At 35.0% G+C, this 21,691-nt stretch overlaps 2 protein-coding genes across 2 annotated transcripts; both read right to left on the bottom strand.

Annotated features, from left to right (window-relative positions):
- Window positions 1-6,170: 6,170 nt before the first annotated feature.
- LOC124959167 (olfactory receptor 10AG1-like) lies at window positions 6,171-7,145 on the bottom strand. The gene has a single exon (XM_047517784.1). It carries the CDS (start codon window positions 7,137-7,139, stop codon window positions 6,171-6,173), a length of 969 nt encoding a protein of 322 aa, XP_047373740.1. The 5' UTR covers window positions 7,140-7,145.
- Window positions 7,146-13,161: 6,016 nt separating this feature from the next.
- LOC124959866 (olfactory receptor 10AG1-like) lies at window positions 13,162-14,139 on the bottom strand. The gene has a single exon (XM_047518331.1). It carries the CDS (start codon window positions 14,137-14,139, stop codon window positions 13,162-13,164), a length of 978 nt encoding a protein of 325 aa, XP_047374287.1.
- Window positions 14,140-21,691: the final 7,552 nt, after the last annotated feature.

Here is a 21,691-nt window from a genome sequence, read left to right as displayed (position 1 = left end):
ATTAGAAAGGATATCCTTCCCTAGAAAGGATGTTTATTATTCTATAAGACATATAAAATATCCAAGAAACTGGAAAAAATACCTGAGATATGCCAATGACTTAGCAAAACAAGCAAGTCCTTTACACAGTACAATTTTGCATGTAGCATCTAGGAAACTCGAGTTCCTTTAATCTGTACCCCACTGTAGAGTTCCCTAAGCCATTTTTGTAGTCGCTGTTGAATAACTAGCACTCAGAGAACTTAAAATTGAATACAGACCATATAGAGGAAACACACTGTAGAGAGCATCAACACATAATGCATATCACTTTAACCCGTATGACATTGGGGAAACTAGTTAGAGTCCACACATAAAACAGTATATGCTGATTAAAAATGATCTATAACTAAAGAAATCTGGTCATTCATTTCAAACTAAGTAGGATGGTGCTGAGGAACACTGCTTTATTTCAAAGACACAGGAACATTTTGGAGAGCATGAAACCACAGCACCAGCTTTTGGTCACTAATGGTGTTTTTTATTATTTCTCTCAAACACAGCAGATCCTTCCCTGATCTCACGGAGTTCAGTTTTTTAACATCTACAACCTTTTGTAACAAATTTCTCTATGGCCTAAGTCATCCCCTTCAGATTCAGAGACCAATGAACAACACCAACAGATTCTCACCAGCCTGCACTGGTATGCCCTGGGGTGCCTGGAAGTGGCTGTGCTGGTCTACTTTCCCTTTTTCTTAGGTCAGACAGCTGTTGCTGTGTGGATTTGAAGAACACTTACTCCAGAAAGAAATTCCAAGTGGTTTTCCTTTTGGCACCTGCTTCCATACCTAACCTTGTTCATCCTCGGTCTTGATTTCATCTAAATGGTATTTCAGCACTCAGAGCCTCCTGCACCCTGTTTCAGCAAGTTAGAATTTGCTTACAGATCAAAGAGTCAAAGTCTTTAAAACCTTGCTCTTTTGAGGTCTTTGCTTGCTGTACTTTCTTGGAATTAAAAAAATTTAATATAGTTACTTGACATCACCCTGGTGATTTTATTTTTAAAGTAGTTCTTACATATGCTTCTTTTTTTCAAATCAAATCTAGCCAATTATTATCAGTGTTAGAATGCTGTTACTAACACAATGAGATTTAAAATTCAATGAGATATCAGATATGTATGCTCCGATACCATCATCATAATGTATAGAATATTTGCATTTTCCATAAACTCCTCCTCATGCAAGTTTGGGACACCTCCTCCCTCCACTCTTCACCCTAGGAAAGCACTGACTGGCTTTCTTAACTTGTAAGTCATTCACAATTATTCAGAATGTACTCTTATGTGTGCAGTCTCTCCTTCAGGGTGAGGATGGAAGAGTCATCCAAGTTCCTGTGTATATCGTAGTTCACTAATTGTTGTTTCTGAATAAAAGTGCACTGACTAAATACACCACAATTTGCTTATTTCCTCAACTGACTTTTGATTAGCTCTAGCTTTGTGTAATTAAAAATGGAGATGTTGTATATTATCATGAATAAATTTTATATTTGCATATGTTTTCATTTCATTTCCTTAAAATAAGTGTTCTTTGGAGATATATTTTGGAGTGGAATGGTTGGGTAGAATTTCAGATTTCTGCTTAAAATTTTAGGACACTGTCAAATGTTTTTCAAAGTTGTTTTACCATTTCTGACAGTAGTGTATGAGGGTAACGATACCTCTCCAATTGGCACTGTTTGAATTGTCAACCTTTGCTCTTCTAATGCCTGGATTGAGATATATGAGCAGGGTGTGGTTGCTCCTGCCTGTAATCCCAGAGAACTGGGAGGTTGAGGCAGGAAGTTTGCAGGTTCAAAGCCAGTCTCAGCAACTTAGAGAGGCCATGAGGAACTTAGCAAATTGCTATGTCTAAAGAAAATCTTAATAATAAAATAAAATAAGGGGCTGGGAGTTGTCTCAGGGGTTAAGTGTCTCTGGGTTCAATCCCTGATACCAAAATTAATTAGTAATTAATTAATTAACACCTAACTCTTAGAATTGAATACTATCTTCTTTTTTAAAACAAAATTCACATTTTACTTAGACTGAAATAAACTCTACAAAATTGATTTTCTTCACCAAAAATGACAACAATATTTTCTGTATTATTTCAAGATAAAGAGCAAAACATTTATTGTGTAGGTTTTCCAGGTTTTGCTTATAAACCAAGACGAGGCAGTAGACATAGTCATGGAAAAGAAAACAGACAAGTTGTCCATATCAAAGGCCTCTGATTCTGTCTTCAGCATGAAGCAGAAGCGTTCAACATTTACCTGCTAAAATGAAGGTGTAGGCTTATGAAGATATAGATTCAAGAGGGTATGTAAACAGCAAGAACCAGATGTGGAAGAACAATGGCAGTCTCTTCCACTCAAACTTTGACAGTAACTTGTTCTTTAAGATCATTTGACAGAGACAAAATCTATTCTGAGATCTGTTTGGTGAGCACACAACTTTCTGGTTAATTCCCTTAACTGTCCATTTCAGATTTTAACACGCTTAAAACTCATAATAGTCAAAAGTCATCAGTAGGCTTCATTGTGACATTTCATAAGATGCATGCTTTTCTTACACATCCTCAAAATTTATTTCTTCAAAATTGATAACAATATCTGACAACTGGATCCATGGTAGTAGTACATTTTATATCTAAAAGACTTACTTAAAAAACAATTCCAGAGAGCTACTAGCAGATGTCACACAGAGGTGAAATGTGGTACTTCCAGTGTTGCCTTCTGGAAGAACAGCCACCTTCTCAAAGCATGAGAGCTCAACATAGGTACCATGTATATAGGCAGATTACCAATGACTGATGTATTCATGAAAGGCCTGTAGGCAAAGATATTCAGCGATTAAGTGACCTACATACGCCTTACAGAGAATGAAATGGAAACACAGAGGGAAAGGCAGAGCTTCCATCCACCATTTATGAAGCCCTCCATCTGCCTGATATCAAGTTTTTTCCTAATGTATATGAAAGTTCTGAAGGTTCTGTGTATTCTTCCTGGAATGAAGGTTGAGAATGAACATTATGAAAATGGATGAAAGCTTCTCAAAGCGTACTTGAGGAACACTTCGACAGACCAAAGGTCAAGTAACTTGGCTCTGTTTAACATAAATTTTGATACAAAACATGATCTGTTTTTAATGGTAGACACATATATCAAACTATATACAACTGAGTCAGAACTTCCTACAGATAATTCAGAAACTGTTGAAATAGTTAAAGGACTGTTAAACTGAACTTTCTCTTATATTTGTTTTTTGGAAGAAAACTATTTTCTTGAATTCAACATAATTAATATACTTTAAATATTTAGTAATGAAAAACTTGGAATGGTGATGATTGAGATTGTGTTTTCTCATTAGAATTGTGTATATACTTATGTAGTGATGTTTGTATACATACAGATATGGAATTTTGATTAAAATTTTCTTGGGAAGTTATATATTACTTTTTATTACTTGTGACATCTACATAAAAATAAACACATTGTTGCTATCACACATTGTATATCATATATTTTGTTTTTTATTACTTTATAACTTTATTAAATACAATTTTAAGATGGTCCCAAACTTTGTTTCCTCCTATGCATGCACTACCTCCTACTTATTCAAAGAATAATCTATATGTTGCTGTAAAATCATTTTACACTGGCTTGAGTGAGTTGCTAAGCAACTCAGTGAGACCCTATCTCTAAAGAAAATACACAATAGGGCTGGGTATGTTGCTCAGTGGTGGAGTGCCCCTGAGTTCAATTCCCAGTACTCCCCTCAAAAATCTTTTCACATTTTTCATAAAGAACAAACTTCAGTTGCTTTTAATTAAGGCTATTAGCATTGTAAACCTGACTGAATCACATAAACTTTTTAAAATTCAGGTTCGGCGGTCAGAGTCAGCAATCCAGGATTCAATGAGCAATAATTGAAAGACACTGTAGGAGGACTCCGTGTGGTTGGTTTCCAGGAGCTAATCCTTGGTCCCCAGCTGGCATTCTTCCAGAAAAATGCACCTGGAATTTACCACCACAAGGAACTCCATGCTTCAAACAACCTAGCTGAGCTAGAACCAAATACTCTCCCTCACAGTCTCCACACCGTGAATTCCGCCATGGAGACCCAAGCACAGAAACCAGCCACCCTGCATCAGATACCACCTACAGATGCTCTGAGATGATAAATTCCGGTTTCCTTCAAATGTTGAGTTTTTGGTCACTAACACACCACTAGAAAATCTGGCAGTACTTACAAAATATTGAAATTAGCCTTTACCTTTGTGGTGACCGAGTGGATTTGCATTTGATCTGGGGAAGGTGTCCTTGTCTCTATGTATGCCTAGTTGAGAATCCTTTCATTAAGATAGGACAGTGTGCTTTAGGATGTTCTGTGGAAGGTCCAAAACAACTGGTAATGTCACTCACTTCTTTATTGGTGGTTGTCAAAAGTCCTAATGTGTTTGACTGACAGCCTGGCTGCCATGATATGACATAACCAGGAGAGATGAGACCCCATATCTACTTCCCATACTCTCTCAGCCTCAAATCCAGATTCCCAGCATAGGACATCTGAGACCAAGCAAGAGTACAGCATGGTATGTGGGGAAATGGGGAAAGGCGGAAATTTCCTGATGCCGAGTGTCTCTCAGAGCCCAGATAATTGACTGAATTTTCCTTTATATCGCTGAACCATATTTCTTTTCATTAAACTAAAGCCTTAATGAATGTACTTGGCTTAATCTGGTGAGTCTCCAAATAATTGAAGAACAGAAAACAAAGCAATCATGTTTTTCTTTAGGTCTAATATTGACACAAATCGATAGAAAAATGTATTTGATCACTGATTTGGCAATTTTTACAGGTATGTATTTTCTTAATTATAATGACATGCTGAGATTTACATTCTTTCCTCCTTCTTAGGAAAGTGGGGTTTCCTCAGTGGATCTGCTCTAAAGGACTATCTTGAGGGGCTGAATACTGTTAGGGTATACATCTACTCCATACTCTAAGTCACTTCCCTTTGATAACCAGTTGGTCCATCAATGTTCCAGATACATACAGTTTCATAAACACTTTGGAACTAATGTGTGGCCTAATTGTGGAAAAAAAAATATTAATCCTATGAGATGGTATTTCATTGATTCAGTTCACTAAATAAAAGGATAATTAGTTTTATTTTACATAAAAGAAAAAAAAATGTCAATTTGTGAGCCAAAATGGGTAGACATATAGAAGAAAAGGTAGATGATACATTAGCTGAGACAGCTGGATACAAAACTCATTGTGGATCATTTAAATAAAAGACTTTAATCAGAGCATAATTTACATGGGATAGTTCATTCCTAGACCCAAATGAACACATCTACACAAATTGGTGACTGAAAACAATGTGATATCAATCTCTTATGTTCTCAAGGTCACTGTCCAAACTGGGTTTTATGGGGTCTCACCTCCTCCAAAGGCCTTAAGAGAGGGTCATTCCTTGGTTCTTGCAGCTTTGGGTGTTTCTTGTCTTCCTTGGTTTGTGCCTGAATCACTCCAGTCTCTTCCTCCATCTTCATACAATGTTCTCTGTGTCTGTTTTCTAAACTTCAGTATTTTGTGTCTTGTAAGAACACTTCCTTCAATTGGTGCCCGTCATAAATCTTATTTCAAAATCCTTACTAAACTACATCTGAAAAGACCTGTTTATTACAAACAGAATCACATTTTCATGGTTCAGATAGAAATATATTTTGTATTACCCAGCAAGACCTGAAGTTACCATAGGTGAGAATTAACCTAGCAGAAATCAGTGAGATCTGGAATAATAGAGAAGTGAACAGGATTTGCAGGCTTAAAATGACTAGGAATACAAGAAGAAATGGAGATGTAAAAATGAAAAAGAAAAAAGTTAAGATACGAAATGCTTTTTTTACCACCATCATGCCTTCTTCAGGGATTTTTCTTTGGCTAAACCCAACCATAAGATCAGAGAAGTGTAGCAAATGTATGCTAGAATGAGAGAGTTAGAAGAAATTAGGTAGAAGAATAAGGTGGTTTGCTAAAAATAATATAAATTGTTAAGTAGCTAAACACTTGTAGTATATTTGAAATATTTTCCTTCTGGAATTAAATGAGAAAACTACGAGCAAATTCTTGCTGAATTTTCAGATCTTTGCTTTATGTTCATAACTTAGTAGTTTCCTCAGTGCCATGGTGATATCCTTGTTCCTCAGAGTGTATATGATGGGATTCAAAGCTGGTATCAAAATGGTGTAGAAAAGAGACAGCAGTTTTCCCGTTCCCTCAGACTGATTTGACTTGGGTTGTAGGTAAGTGATGCTAGCTGTTCCATAGAACAAGACCACAACCATCAGATGAGAAGAGCAGGTGGAGAAGGCTTTAGCCCTCCCTCTGGCTGATGACAACTTCAGAATGTTGGAGATGATTTTGCCATAGGACACGGAGATCAAGATAAATGGAACCATGACAAACACCACTGCAACTACATAGACTGCCATCTCATTCACAAAAGTGTCACCACAAGCAAGCTTGAGGACTGGAGGGATGTCACAGAAGAAGTGGTTAATTCTGTTAGACCCACAAAAGGGCAAAGAGAAAATCTGGTAGGTTTGCCCAATTTCTACTGGGATCCCACTGACCCAGGAGGCAGCCACCAGCTGCATGCAGACCTTGTGACTCATGACTACAGGGTAGTGCAGAGGGTTACAAATGGCCACGTAGCGGTCATAGGCCATTGCTGTCAGGAGGAGGCACTCTGTGCCTCCGAGCAAGAGGACAAAACACATTTGTGTAGCACAGGCATACAAGGAAATATTTCCCCTCTGTGTGCAAAGGTCCATGAGCATTCTTGGCATAGTGGCTGTTACATAACAGATTTCCAACACTGAAAAGTTGCTAAGAAAAAAATACATAGGAGTTTGAAGAGCAGGGTCAGTTTTTGTTACTACTATGATAATGCTATTGCACGTCAGAATAGTCAAATATATGAATAAGAATATTCCAAACAGCATCCACTGTAAATGAAGAATATCGGAAAATCCCAAGAGAACGAATTCCATCAATACAGTGACATTCGATGTTTCTCTTCTAACTGGTTCTTCACCTGCACACATGGTAAATTTAACATAGTTAGTTTATTCCTATTTTGAAGCACATCAACCTCTTATGTTACCTGGAGTTAGGTCCATAAATACACTTTTATAACATCATAAATCATTTTACCATTATTATTGTTTCTACTAGTTAAAATTTGAAATTTCAGAGATCAAGTGATATGAATTTAAAATGGGTTCAAGAAATAAAAGCAAAAGAATTTTTTCAGAAACAGATTTTCATCATTTAATCCTTAAAAGGAAAATAATGTTACAGGGTTTTATTTTCCTGGATTTATTATTTCTTTATTGGCATTCTAATACTATTGTTTAATACCAAGTATTTCCCTTGAATTTTTACTTTAATTATTATTCAAAATGAATGTCATCTTTTTAATCTTAAAAATACAAAGTTTTTCACTAATTCATTATTATTGAGAAAATAAACAGAAGCATTATTATTACTCTGTTATTATTACCTGTTCATTGCTTATACTAAATAGGAGAAGCTTAATTCCAGCATGCGGTTCATTTACTTTCCCTAATAACAATCACAGTACCATGAACTGAAAATATTAATTCAGGCAGGGGATGTATTTCAGTGATGGGTGATGCTCTGGGTTTGGTACCCAGCACCATGCAAGAAAATAAATAAGTTTAATCATCCTTTGAGTTAATCAATAAACATGACCAATTACACACACTTTTTTTTTTGTATTTCTTACCTGTGTGAGGTTCTCCATTGTCATGTAATTGTCTTGTAAACAAATACAGCACCATTTCTTTATTTTCCTAAATTCTGCTTTGTTTGGTACTCTAGGTGTGATTTACTCTGGCCATTCAAGGGAATCAGACATAAGACAAAAATAAAACTGCTCAAATTAGGATCATTCCTGTGCTGCACTCAGCACTGCAGGACCATTCCCCCTGCATTTTCCCAATTCTTGTTTCCAACTTCCCAGATGAATAGTATACATTCCTTATATTCTGAAATCTATTACACCTGTACACCATTGAGTCCCATCAAGCTACGCTTTTGAATTAATAGGTCGATAGGTAAAAGTGTCCAGAAGCTAGTCCCTCATTTCTGTTAGTACTAGTTTTTAAGATTATCTTAAGTAAATACGGCTATTGTAAATGACATTATCATTATTAGACATGCATCTTATTTTATTCAATTGTATGATTAAGAAAGTTAAAATATAAGAGTTCTTTGAATGAATTAGGTCATTTTCATAGAATGATCTCAAAATTTCCTTGTTCCTCTTTATTACATTGTTCTTGATCTTCAAATTTAAAATATTTTTAAATAAAATGCTATTATCACCAAACTACACCATACCTTTATTAATGCGTCTGAGTGTCAGTGAATTTTAATCTAGAAACTTTTTAAGCTCTTCTTTTTCTGAGAAAGTCAGCGTTATTCTACAATATTTTTGCTTGATGCAAACCGGATTACTCTTAAGTAGCAATAGTCACACTCCTGGGGGAACATCTTCTCTCACATATCAATTTAGTTCCTAGAGGACTGCTTTTGTTTGGCAGTCATTCAGGTCCAGTTTGCAAGGCTATGTTTCCCAGATAGACGCTCCTTCTCCTCAGCTTCTCATTGGCATAGACCTTTGCCCATGAGAAGGAAACTGCCAGCAGTGAAATACTACTTACTTGTTCAGTATTACTTTTCAGAGGAAGTTAGTGTCTCTAACTGCTGCATTTATGTGCTTTAGTCGGGGTTGTGGATTTGCCTTCGATACCTTACTTATTCCCCACAATCCATACAGGTCCAGTCCCATAGCAAAATGTGCCATTTTTTCCCTACATACACACTCTTCTTGGAGTGTCTCCAAGATTTGAAGGGTCAAAGCCCTTTCCAGAGATGGAATTCTTTGAGAGTAAATTAACTTTTGTGGAAATTAAAGCAAAGTGTCCTTTCAATCTTTTTGTTCATTTATTACTGGGTGTCTGCTTTTTGGATGGCAAGTGTTCTTGATCCACTAAGATGCAAATACTTCAGTGGAATTATGTCTGAGCAACATTTTATTAATGCTATCTTTTGAAAAAATAGATTTTAAGGTGGCTTCATATGTATATATTTACTAGTTCTGTATTTGAGCTGTCTTTAAGAATTGTATTTCACCATAGTATTACAAAGATCTTCTCTTCTGATTTCTTCTAGATTATTTTATCATGTACATTTCACTTTTATGTCTGTGATCTATTTTGTATTGATACATGTATAAGATATGAGAAGAAGTTTGAGGCTTATTTTTCCTTGTGCAGATAATTGATTACTCCTGAAATATTCATTGAAAATGTTTTTCATTGCCCATGGGTTGCCCCAAAATCTTTATTAAAATTCAACTTGCAACATATGTATTTATCACTTTCTGGATTATCCATGGGTGTATATATTTACTATTTCACAATTGTTACTATTTTCTTCACATCACAGTGTTATTTGTTAATAAAATTGATTTTTCCCTCTTTTATCCCTTGAATTTTTATAAAAGTTTTAGAATAAATTTACCAATTTCTGTAGAATACATGGTGGATTCCCCCCCGCCTCCGCACTGGGATTCACATAAATATATAAGTCAAACCAGGAAGAAATACAGTTTAATAATTTTGAGTTTTGAGACTGACAGGCATGAGATTATTGAAGAGATAGGAAGAAGGAAAGGGGACATTCTTAAGGGAGAAAGTGGGTCTCTCAGAGAGGAAATGGTTGGTGCAACTCTCCTACCCTCTAGTTTGTTTGTTTTTGTGAAATTCTTTTCTTTTTTAAATTTTATTGTTCTTTTTAGATAAATATGACAATAGAGTATATTTTGACATTTAAACATGCATGGAGTATAACTTATTATAATTAGGATCCCATTCTCATGGTTGTACATGGTGCAGAATTTCATTTGTCAGGTGTTTATATACGAACATAGGAAAGTCATGCCTGATTCATTCTACTATCTTTCTATGTCCTCTAGTTTTACTGGAAAGTCCCAGGGAAGTTTTCAGAGAGTCCTGCTCAGGTCTACCTCTTAAGTTTTAACTGACAGCAAGATGATATCAGAGTTTCAAATCTCCATTTCAACTATATTTCATTTTGGCCCATGCTGACCAATTCTAACTGGAACCTGTTCTTACAGATTTTATGGGGAAATAATTCTCATCTCCCTGAATTCTGGCATTGGGTGTGTGTGAGGGTCACTTAAAACCTCTCTTCAGAGTAACTTGTGTTCTTTGTAGCTACATTTGGGGCTTGTATTTCTCCTGCAGACTATAGGTTGCTTGCTAAGGAATATAACATGACCTATTGATTGAAGCCAGGCAGGACTGCAGGTAAATTGCCTTTGAAAAGAAAGCATGTGGGGATCAGCACAATGGGCCCAGTTTATAAAATTATTTCCTTAGCTTCACATTTCTACCACTCCTGGTTGTCTTTTATCTATCAGAAGTGTATTGTAAAGTATTTAGAAAAGTCAAATATCTTGAAGTCATACCATTTAAATGTAATTAATATCCTCCCACAGGAATTTTAGGTAAACAGAATGAGCAACTTACTGTGTATTCCCATATCTCTCTTTGTACCTTATATAATCATGCGCAATTGCATAAGTTCACTCATGCAAAAGAATATATGCAATGGATATATTTGCCACATGCTTTAAAATAATTTACAACTATATTTGAATTCTTATTCTTATATGTCAATATATCTTTTTAGAAGTATTTTTACATGTATTAGTGATTTATAACTATCTAAGATTTTGTTTTTTTTTTCTGTTAATAAGGGTTACCAAATTATAACCTATGGGTAAGGCTCATTTAAAAAATAATCTTCTCAAACTAAGTTTTGAATAAAATATACATTATGTTTAACCAACTTTTCATCACTGTGACCACAACACCTAACATGAACAACTTAGAGAAGGGAGTTTATTTGGGGTCATGGATTCAGAAACTCAGTCCTCTAAGAACTGACTCCATAGATCTGGGTCCAAGGTGAGGAAGCACATCATAGGGGAAGGGCCTACCGGAGGTTAACCTCTCAACTCCTGGTCAGTCAGGAGGCAGAAAGAGGGAGAAGAGGGGCCAAGGGAAGACGAACCCTTCCAGGGCACGCCCTCAGCTGCCTACAGTTACCAGTCAGTCCATTCAAATTACTCTGGACTGGTTAGATTACAGCTCTCACAATCCAATCATTTCACCTCTGAATACTCCTACCTTATCAGCTACTTTGTGGGGACACCATCTGATCAAACCATAATACATTTTATTTGAAAATTTTTTGTTGTGTTACATTTAATATTTAAATCTATAAACTACTAGAATTGCTTTATGAGTAATTATGTAAAGTATGAATTGAGTTCTCTATTTTATTGTACATTTATAGTCACTTTAGGATAGGAAATTTTTAATAGGATAATTTAATAAAAATCACCTTTTTGACACTATCCTGCAGAGCTAATATTTTTCACATTCAAGTGTTTCCCCAGGTGTTAGGTGTTCCCATGCGTTGAACTCTCTAATGTAATGTCACTTTTTCCATTATTGGTTGTAAAACTGTATCACATAGTTTGGATTTCTACAACATTATAGTACATTGTGATGTCCTCTTAAAAAGTCTCTCTCTGTCTCTCTGTTTCTGATTCTCTCTATCTCACACACACACACACACACACACACACAAAATTATTCTATTTATTTAAATTCGTGATTCATTTGAGAAAGTTTACATACTTTAATTACTGATATTTTCATTGTGTGCACATGCTATTGGTATGAATTTACTTCCTTCCTTCTAAATTTTCCTCAAAATTATTTTATTATTTATTGGGTAGTTTTTCTGAAATTTATACTAAAATGAATTTTTATTATTTGATAATTTCCATTCTATTTCAGATAGTATTTAAGTTAGGTTTTGTTTTCTTGTTTTAGATATTTTAATATGTGGAATTAGTATTTTCTGGAATACTGCACATTTATTTTTGTTATTTGTGGTTTCAGCAATAAATGTAGGTGTGTATATATGTATATATTATGTATGTGTGTATACATATGTATAAACAAACAAAATAATCTCATATTTTAAACAAATATTCTTAGCTTCTGAGGTCATATTTTCTGCTTTTTACTAGTTATAACCATATTTTCTCAATTAAGTAAACCTGGCAGTTTACTTAAATATGTTTTTCAGAGAATCTCTCTGACAAATATCTAATATTTTAATTTTTAAATTATTTTATTTTTGCTCTACTATGTTTTATCATTTTTTGTTTTTATTCTTTTGTGTTATAGCAGTATTAAATATGATTCTAAGATTGCCAGATAACTATGCTTCCTATTATAACTACATCTCCTCTTTGCACAAGCAAACATTAATGTAAAATCATTTTGCGTGTATAATTTGGGTCTGTCAGTTAAGATTATTAATGGAAGACTATTTACATGGATCTACTCAAATCACATAAATATATATAAGTACAGTGGTCAAAGTCAAGAGGATTAGAGATTCATGGTAAGAGAAATGGGAGACACCAGAAGACATGAAATGTAGTTGGCTTCTAAAAGCCAAGACTTGACCCCCAGTTGAAATCCAGCCAGAAAAATTATACCTCAGTCTAAATCCTCAAGGAACTGGATTCTGCTAAAAAAACTAACTGAACTGGAAACAAATAATTTTCCCTGCACCCTCCAGGCAAGAACTTGTCTCAGCTACAATGTTCATTTCAGCTGAGATCCAAAGTGGTCCAGAACCCATCTACTCTGCACCAGATTCATAAACTGCAGAAAATATGAAAACATAAATGTGTTTTATATTGCTAAATTTGTGGTTGTGTGTAATGCAACATTAGAAAAATTATTTCAGTAGCATAAACAGTAGCATAAACCCGGCTCAGTGCCAGGTGCCACACTGAAGTCCTTGATGTTGCAAACCAGGCTGCCCCGGCTCAGTGCCAGGCTAGGGTGGGGTCTGCAGTACCCCAACAATTAAGTATTATAAAATTAGTAATATAAGGCAATAATATTTGCTACATTAATTGTCTCACAATGCTAACAATTTGGGAAGAAATTTTCTCAGTGCCTCTGTAACATCTTTGTTGCATAGACTGTATATCACTGGATTGAACACTGGGGTCAAAATGGTGTAGAAAAGAGACAACATCTTGTCTGTTCCTTCATACTGATTGGATTTGGTGTTTAAATAGGAAATACTGGCTGATCCATAGAATAAAAATACAATGATCAGGTGGGAAGAACAAGTGGAAAAGGCTCTGGTCCTTCCAGTGTTTGATGGCAGCTTCAGGATGGTTGAGATAATTCTGCTGTAGGACCCAAGGATCAACATAAAGGGAACAGTGACAAATAGCACAGCAAACACATAGACCACCATCTCATTCACAAAGATGTCCCCGCAGGGCAGTTTGAGCATTGGGGGAATGTCACAGAAGAAGTGGTTGATTTGGTTGGATTCACAGAAGGGCAGAGAGAAAATCTGGCAGGTTTGCCCTACCTGGACTGGCATTCCAATGACCCAGGAACCAACTACCAGCCGGACACAGACCTCGTGGCTCATGACTAAAGGGTAGTGCAGAGGGTCACAAATGGCCACATAGCGGTCATAGGCCATCACTGCCAGAAGGAAACATTCTGTGGCTCCCAGTATGAGGAAAAAGCACATTTGTGTAGCACAAGCAAAAATAGAAATATTTCCCTTCTGGGTCCAGAGATCCACAAGCATTCTGGGAAGAGTAACAGACACATAACAGATTTCCAGGAAAGAAAAATTACTGATAAAAAAGTACATGGGGGTCTGCAGAGAGGACTCTGCCCTCCTGATTAGAATGATGATACCATTCCCCAGCAGGATAACCAGATAGATGACTGAGAATGTTCCAAAGAGAAACCAGTGCAACCTGGGAATCTCAGAAAATCCCAAGAGAACAAATTCCACTACTAAAGTGAGATTAGTTTCTGTGATTTTCACATTTTCTTTCTGTGGATTTACAGTTCTTGACTGCATTTTCTTCATTGCGAATTGGCTTAGTATGTGAGTTTTGATCTTTATAATTTCTTAGTTTCATTCTGAAGTTTACATCCTGTTCTTCGGGGAAATTTGATGTGAAATGAAGAGTAATGAACACACCTAATAAAAATAAAAAGTAATGTGATTAATAAAATGTTTTTAAATATGAGCTGGTTATTTTAGATCGACTTTCTGAGGAGAGCACACAATAAGATCCATTGAGATGTAGGTTTTGATTAAATTATAATAACAGAAAAGATAATGCACATTAGTTTTGTTTTCCAAACTGTAAAATTCTTCTCCAGTCTCCCTTTCTCATGCTTTCATTTTTAAACAAGGAAATTTGTTCAACTTCTATATTTAGAAAAATTGTTTTTCTCTTTTCAAATACTGTTTATCCCCCTAGTCTCAAATATATCTAGGAAGTCTTTGCTTTTTGTCTATTTTATTTTCCTTCCATTCACACATATAATCTCAATCTCTCACACTATTATATTCCAATAGAACTTCCTTCTTCCATTATTTGTCCTAGAGGGAGCAGGTTCTGTATTTCCCCCCACACTTATGAGACTGTACACACTCCTTGTCTGAATTTACACCTAGGTCATTAGATCAGGAAATCTTTTGGAGGATCTTTCTAATCACCATCTCCCATATGGTAATAACTATGTCTCATTGTTATTAATCAACAACTTCAAGACATACAATTCATTTAATTCAACATATTTTTGTATTACCCAAATACATTCATAATTATTACTTTACCAGGTTAGCTAGAATTCAACATTCAACGTTCTTTATAAGTACTTCTAGATTTTTATCCCATTACAACAACTTTCCACTCACATGTCCTCCATTACAAAAGCTAATCCTTAATAAAAAAGCAAAGCCACATTTTCCTTCTTCTGACCATGGCCTGGGTCATCTGAGATAAACTTACTCAAGAAGAGTGCATATCTCTTTGTTCTCACGGTTAATTTTGCATGACTCTAAAGAGTAGAAATGCAAATAACTCTTAAATATCCTATGTCCTACCACCTTTTGTTGCAATTTGCATAAATAGTATTTTCTGTAACATCTACCTCACTCCATGGACACCACCTGCCCTCCCTATTAATTGCTTATCCTACCTTATTTTCTTGAATAGGAAGTAAGAATCAACTGATAAAAATTTAGAATATTCTCATTAAAAAATCCTCCTTCCTGCATTTGACTAAATAAGCTTTCTGTTTTTTATTGTCTTTCAGATCCATTCAGATGAAGTTCTCCATTGGAGTTTCCTCTGAAAGATCCTCAGCTGGTCATTCCACCACAATTCCGCCCTCCCCAGAAGAACATCGACAGTGATCTATTGTTACCACACCTACATGAACTCTGTCAGTCTGTCATGGCTTCTGGTGTACTAGCACTAAAGCTTTGGGAAGTGGGGATATAGTGGTTTTAATCTCTAGCAGGTGACTCCTTCTGGGGCTGCATTTCAAGTTCTCTAGAGCTATATAAACCTGAGCTAGCTCGCACATACCAATCAGTGCTTAAAAATTTCACATATGTTGCTTCTTCTCAGTTCCATTCCTGGTCCTTAGTTATATCTACTTTCTTACTTCTTGAATTGCCCTAGCAGCCTGGCCCCACAGCACTTCATTTTGCACAGAACAGCAGGTGAATATTTAAAAGATGTGAATCCATCATTAGACATCTCTGTTAGATGTAGTTCCGTGGATTCTCCTTGTACTTGAAATAATATTTAAACTCCTTTTCATTGATTACAAACTGATGTATAATTTGGTGCCTGGAAATCTTTTTAACTTCATCTGCTAAATTTCTCTGCTGATTTGCATTTTGTCAATATTGAGTTCTATCTCCTAAGAATGGAAACTTAAGGGTAGTCTACTTTTATTTCTTCTGACCATGAGGTTCATTGTGTGAATATTCCAAATTTATCTCAAATGCCACTTCATCAAAGACCAACACAATTATCTTTTTAAGATTATATTATTACTACTGAATTGTATTAATATAAGTAAGTTATTTGTTAATCATATACTTATTGCCTTCTGATTTAAAGTAACTTGTTTATACCCCTACTTTTCATTACATCTGAGAAATTAGATTCAAAAAGTTCACAAAATTTTCCCAGATTTTCACAGAATTTTGGATTCCAACTCTATTTTTTTCCTCTTACATACCCTTGGTTTGATATTTCAAAAATAAGTAGCTATACAGAGATCATTCTTTTTATTTTAAGTAGGTAATTTTCTTATGTATTTTGCTGGTTCTTTGGAAGAAACAGATATGAAAATTCTTCAAAATCTCTATTACCATTTGCATTAGTCAGGTTTGTGTAACTGTGGTCAAAATAACCAACATAACAACTTATGGGAGGAAAAGTTAATTTTGATTCATGATTCTAGAGGTTTAGTCCAGGGTGAGCACAGTCTATTGCTCTGGGTTGAAAGTGAGGCAAAACATCATGGTGGAAGGGCCTGGGTGAAGAATGCTCATCCATTCACAGCAGCCAGCAAGCACAGGGAGGGAGGGGGAAAGGGTCACAGGGAAGTTGGACCCTTCCAGGGCATTCCCCCAGTGATCCATCTCCTCCAGCCATGCCCCACCCGCCTAGAGTTAACGCCCACTTAGTTCATTCAAACTGGCATGACCTGATCATGTTATAGCACTCACAATCCAATTATTTCACCTCTTAATATCCCACCATTAACACAGGAGCTTGTGGGAATACCACATATCCAAACCATAAAACCATTATCAAGTTGATTGCATGCCATGTACTCTACCACTGAGCCTATATCCCAAGTCCTTTCTAATTTGTATTTTGAGTCAGCCTCACTAAGTTGCTGAGGCTGACATGGAACTCATGATCCTTCTGCCTTAACCTCCCATGCGCATCACTGCATCACTGCCTGTTATTTTTTGAACTGATTATTTTCTCATACTCCTGAAAATAAAACATTGTCTTAACATTGACATTTGAACATTTTCTGTGTTTTTGCCAGCTTGAAATATTTTCTTCTTCCTGTCTTATTTCCACATTGTTTCCTAAAAACGTTTTCATTATCACTTCACTTTATTATCAAAGGCTTTTAGATCTAGAAAGTAGAAATTAGTATTCACCATTTGACTCACTGCAGACAATTCAAATTACCTGCGGATATCATAACTCCTCCCTTGTCTTTACCTTAGGGAGAAAAATAAGTAGTGCATCTGTCCTTGGGAATGTTGTGAAGCAGATAGGTATTCTACATACACACTGTTGTGAGGAGGAAAACATCATTAGAACCTTGAGCAAACTGTGAATCCCAACTCAATTAGCCATCAGGCTAATTAGCTTCCTTAAAACCTCTTCCAATCAGTCTCTCCCACACCATAGTCTGCCCTATGAATATATTCACTGACTGGTCCTTGGAGTTCTCATTCACATGTTCACAAATCTTCTCTGCCCTTGTCATTACATTCTGTGAATGATTTTTATTTTTTTGAAGAATATAGGCAAAATTCTGTTCTACTGTTACTCTACCTGTGATCTTGAATTAAGTTGAAAGTAGAAATTAACATGAGAATTGGTTATTTTTTTACAAAGAGAGGTAATTACAAATACAGTGAGAATCTAGAAGCATAAACATGAATTTTCAAAGAGAAAAATAGCATTCTTTTTTATTGGTTAACTATAGATGATTTTGTTAAAAACCAAAACCCATTTGGAATTTTGCTCATTTTTAATCCTATAATATTCTGCTACCTTTCTTTTAAGCCCAAATTAAATATTCCCATGAACCACATCAAACAATACATAGAAAGTTTAGCAAATGTACTTATGTATTGGGTTCCAGCTCCTGCCATGTTTATGGTCTTATTGATTATAATCACATAAACAATGATAGGACATGGCTCAGATATAACAAATTGTTGCTTATGAGCTGCAGGAATTTATAATTTGGATGAAAGAATTGTTTCATATTTTCCTTACCAAACTGAGATTCCCTAAGGAAATGGATTTGTGTAGAAATTATTTTATTTATAATGGCAACATTTCCTTTATCAACATTGCATAACATACTTAATATTCAATGCAACATTCTTCGATTTTAGTTTTCATATTTTTAAAATGAAAAATTTTAACATCATTGTAATCATTAAAAACAGATAAATGAGTTAGGAATTTACATATTTCAGATTCTTAAAACATATTAGTTTAAATTATTAATTCAGAAAGTAAAATAACTGTGGGACAAATAGTGGATTCAATTTAAGACCAAAATATACTCATGATTTTAGATGTTTGATATTATTTATTAAATTGAGATCCTGAAATTAACAGTCCTGAAAAATAGAATATCAACATATGAGCAGTTTACCTTTTCAGTTTTAAAGTTGCTTTCTTCTCATTGACATTTTTATATTTTGTAAATATTTAAATACACTGAGGTCTGAATCACTTTCATAGAGGAGCTCCACTTGCCTTTGAAGTAGTTAGTGCTCTTTGCAGAAGAAATAGTCACTTCTTTCCAATGGGGATATCTCATCTCCCTTGTGGCACATAAATTGCTAACTAACTAACTCCACAAGTTTAAGATTAATTTAGTATGTTTTGCAAAATATTTGCTCCATAACAGACAAGACTTTCCTGACATCTCTCCATGGACTATAATTTCATAAAATATTTTTTTCCAAATAGAGTCAGCACATGCATGTCTTCGAAGAGACATTCCTCGTATGATGAGACCTAAAGGAAAATATTGACATTATTTTTTGCCTGAATTTCTTACTGATCTTAATTTATTTTCTCTAATTTTTGTGGATAGAACTTTTTAGCAAATGATGGCTCTTTATGAAATAATCTGAACAAGTCCAGTTTATATTCTCATCTTTGAGGGGTACTCATTAGTTTTGTAGCAGTGGACATTTATGGTTGTGGGGTAATTGCTCTGAAGATAAAAGCAATTTGATCTTAAAGAAACTAAAATTACTCTATTCAGAGTATGGTATTCTCTCAGACAGCAGGGGAGTCCCTAAATTAAAAAAAAAAAATTGTTTATTAATGAACCTTAAAAGAACTAAAAACAAGTAACATCTGTAAAAATTTAAAATGCTTCTATCTCATTGCAAACTTTGATAATTTAGCATTTCTCAGTTCCAACTCTTCTACATTGTTCTTTATGGAAAGAAACACTCCAAGCTCCAAGCATGAAGTTAGAGCTTCTATCTTCCGTTGACTTCTTTACTTTCTATTGAGTTTTGTTTCAATATCAGTATGTGATTGTTTCTGCGATGGGATTATTTTCCAGGGCTGCACCCTGCTCACATTTGCTATGTCAGGAGATGCTTCTCCAAGGTTCATCCTCACTTCCTTTCCTTAACCATAGGATGCTGCTTCCTTTCAGCTCTTTCACTACACTAGAATTTGGAAATGATTGATGCTTTTAAATCTTTTACGCCTAATAGCAGAGACAAAGTACCCCCTGCCTCCACTCCCAGGGAGGTGGAACTGGATACCAGGGAGGTGGAACAGGATATCAGTTGACAAAAGGATGCTTGGTGTTTCTAACCCTAGATAATGTTCCCCTTTGTTCTCCACTGATTTCAAGCATAGTTCTTAGCAGATAGCAGGTACTAGTGGGAACTTTGTGACTGAATTTTGGCCTCTATGACTGTGATAATATTGCATGCTCTTCAGAGAAAAATGACATCTAAATGTACAACACAGGTATAGTGAGAACCGTGATTTTCTGACACAAACTCTGTAGCCAGAAAAAAATAAGACATACCATATTTTCTTTTCCACACATACAATAACTTTCTACCAGCTGGAGAGATCCCATAAAGGGATTCTGCTGAAGCTGGAAAATGTTATTATTAACAACCGAAGATACATTTATTTATGGAAAGACTAAGGAAACAAGATATGCTGTCAGTAGTGTGTGATACTACCAAAGAACCAAATAATTTTCAGATGCTATTTTTGCATTAATTCTTGTTTTCAATAGTTTCCTTTGACGGTTGTGACTTTGGTTTTACTTTTGATGATTATCTGCTTCATATTCAATGTATAGTGATGGCTTCCTCAATCTACTGTATATGTACGTTCAGATTTTCTTTTTTTCCATTTCTTGTTTTTTTTTCCCCACAATAGAGTGATAAGTTTTATATTTCCATGCAGTAGTTTTTGGAAGCTTAATGTTGTTGACAGTAACATGAGAAATGCCAGAATTTTTTAAAATCTTGGTGGCAGTCTTTAAGCTCATCTTTCCTGGGGTCTTACCAAGTGCTGCAATGCCCCAGTCATGAATTAACTAGTAATCAGTAACCACAGATGAATCACCACAGATCTCTGGCGTGATCTCTGGCTTCTACAGTGAGTTCTCATAGAAACAAATCACCTGGATGATTTTCCCGGCATACTCAACCAAACACACTGAGATTGTTGTGGGTCTCAAAAGCAGCTTGGTATGAAGTATTGAGCACTCCGGGGTTAAGAAAGTAGGAAAAATATCTGTAGGGGAGACAGAAGGGACTTTATTTGCTGTACTAAATATATAGGTAATTTCATTAATGTTGTGACCATCTATTATCTTTCCAAGATCACACGACCAAAAAAAAAAAAAAAATTTAAAACCTATGTGTAAAATATGTAGCCTTTTTATTCCTCTTACTGGCAGATATATTATGTTCACATTGTCTATTTATTAAAGTTTCATTCAACATCACTGCATATAGTGTGCCTATACTTTTCTGTGTTAGTGTCTACCTTTTAATTTGAATGCTTCATGTATTTGAATTAAGGTCATTATAATACACTACCATTTCCTATTTGTTTCTTCTTCTTCTTCTTCTTCTTCTTTTTTTTTTTTTTTTTTTTGGTTTGTTTTGCTTGTCTCCTCTCTTCTGTTATTTTTAAGCTAATTCAATTATTTTCCATTTCATTTTTTTGCTGCCTTTTTACATACAATGCTATAATTTTGTGATGGTTTCAGTGTTAAAAAGTATCAATGTGTATGTATACTTAACTCTCCATCCTTTACAATTGATGCTTTCCTCTGGCTCTTTCTTTTGATCCTCCATATCTCACATCTCACACTTCAAAAAGGTAATAATCTTATAACAGTATAATTCTCTTTGCCCATATTTCATCCTTTGGATGGTGGTATCATTTTATATATGTTAATGTTATAAGTTTTTTACTTATGCTATTATTTAAGTAGTCAGTTATTTCGTGTTGATGTGGACAGAAGAATTTTATTTTATGTTCATTCTAATAAAAAATTGAGAGGAATATGTATGTTGACATTTTCCACTTTTAAAAGAAAAACTTTGTTCAAAATAAATTTTAGAGAGTTTGAATGGACAAAGAATGATATATGAATTAAACAACACTCAAAAAAAGAGAGGTTCTGAGAGTTCCCCTCTAGTGCCATGGCAGTGGGACTTCAAAGTTTAACAGAAAAGGAAGATAAAGAAATTACTTAATTGACTATAGCTAATCATTTGCCTTACTTGGGTATGTTTCAATTGAAGGTTGTTAATGATATAAGTAATT

This window comes from Sciurus carolinensis, chromosome 11 (genome assembly GCF_902686445.1).
Source record: "Sciurus carolinensis chromosome 11, mSciCar1.2, whole genome shotgun sequence".
NCBI classification, from domain to species: Eukaryota; Metazoa; Chordata; class Mammalia; order Rodentia; family Sciuridae; genus Sciurus; species Sciurus carolinensis.
This window is presented reverse-complemented; position numbering and strand designations above follow the sequence as displayed.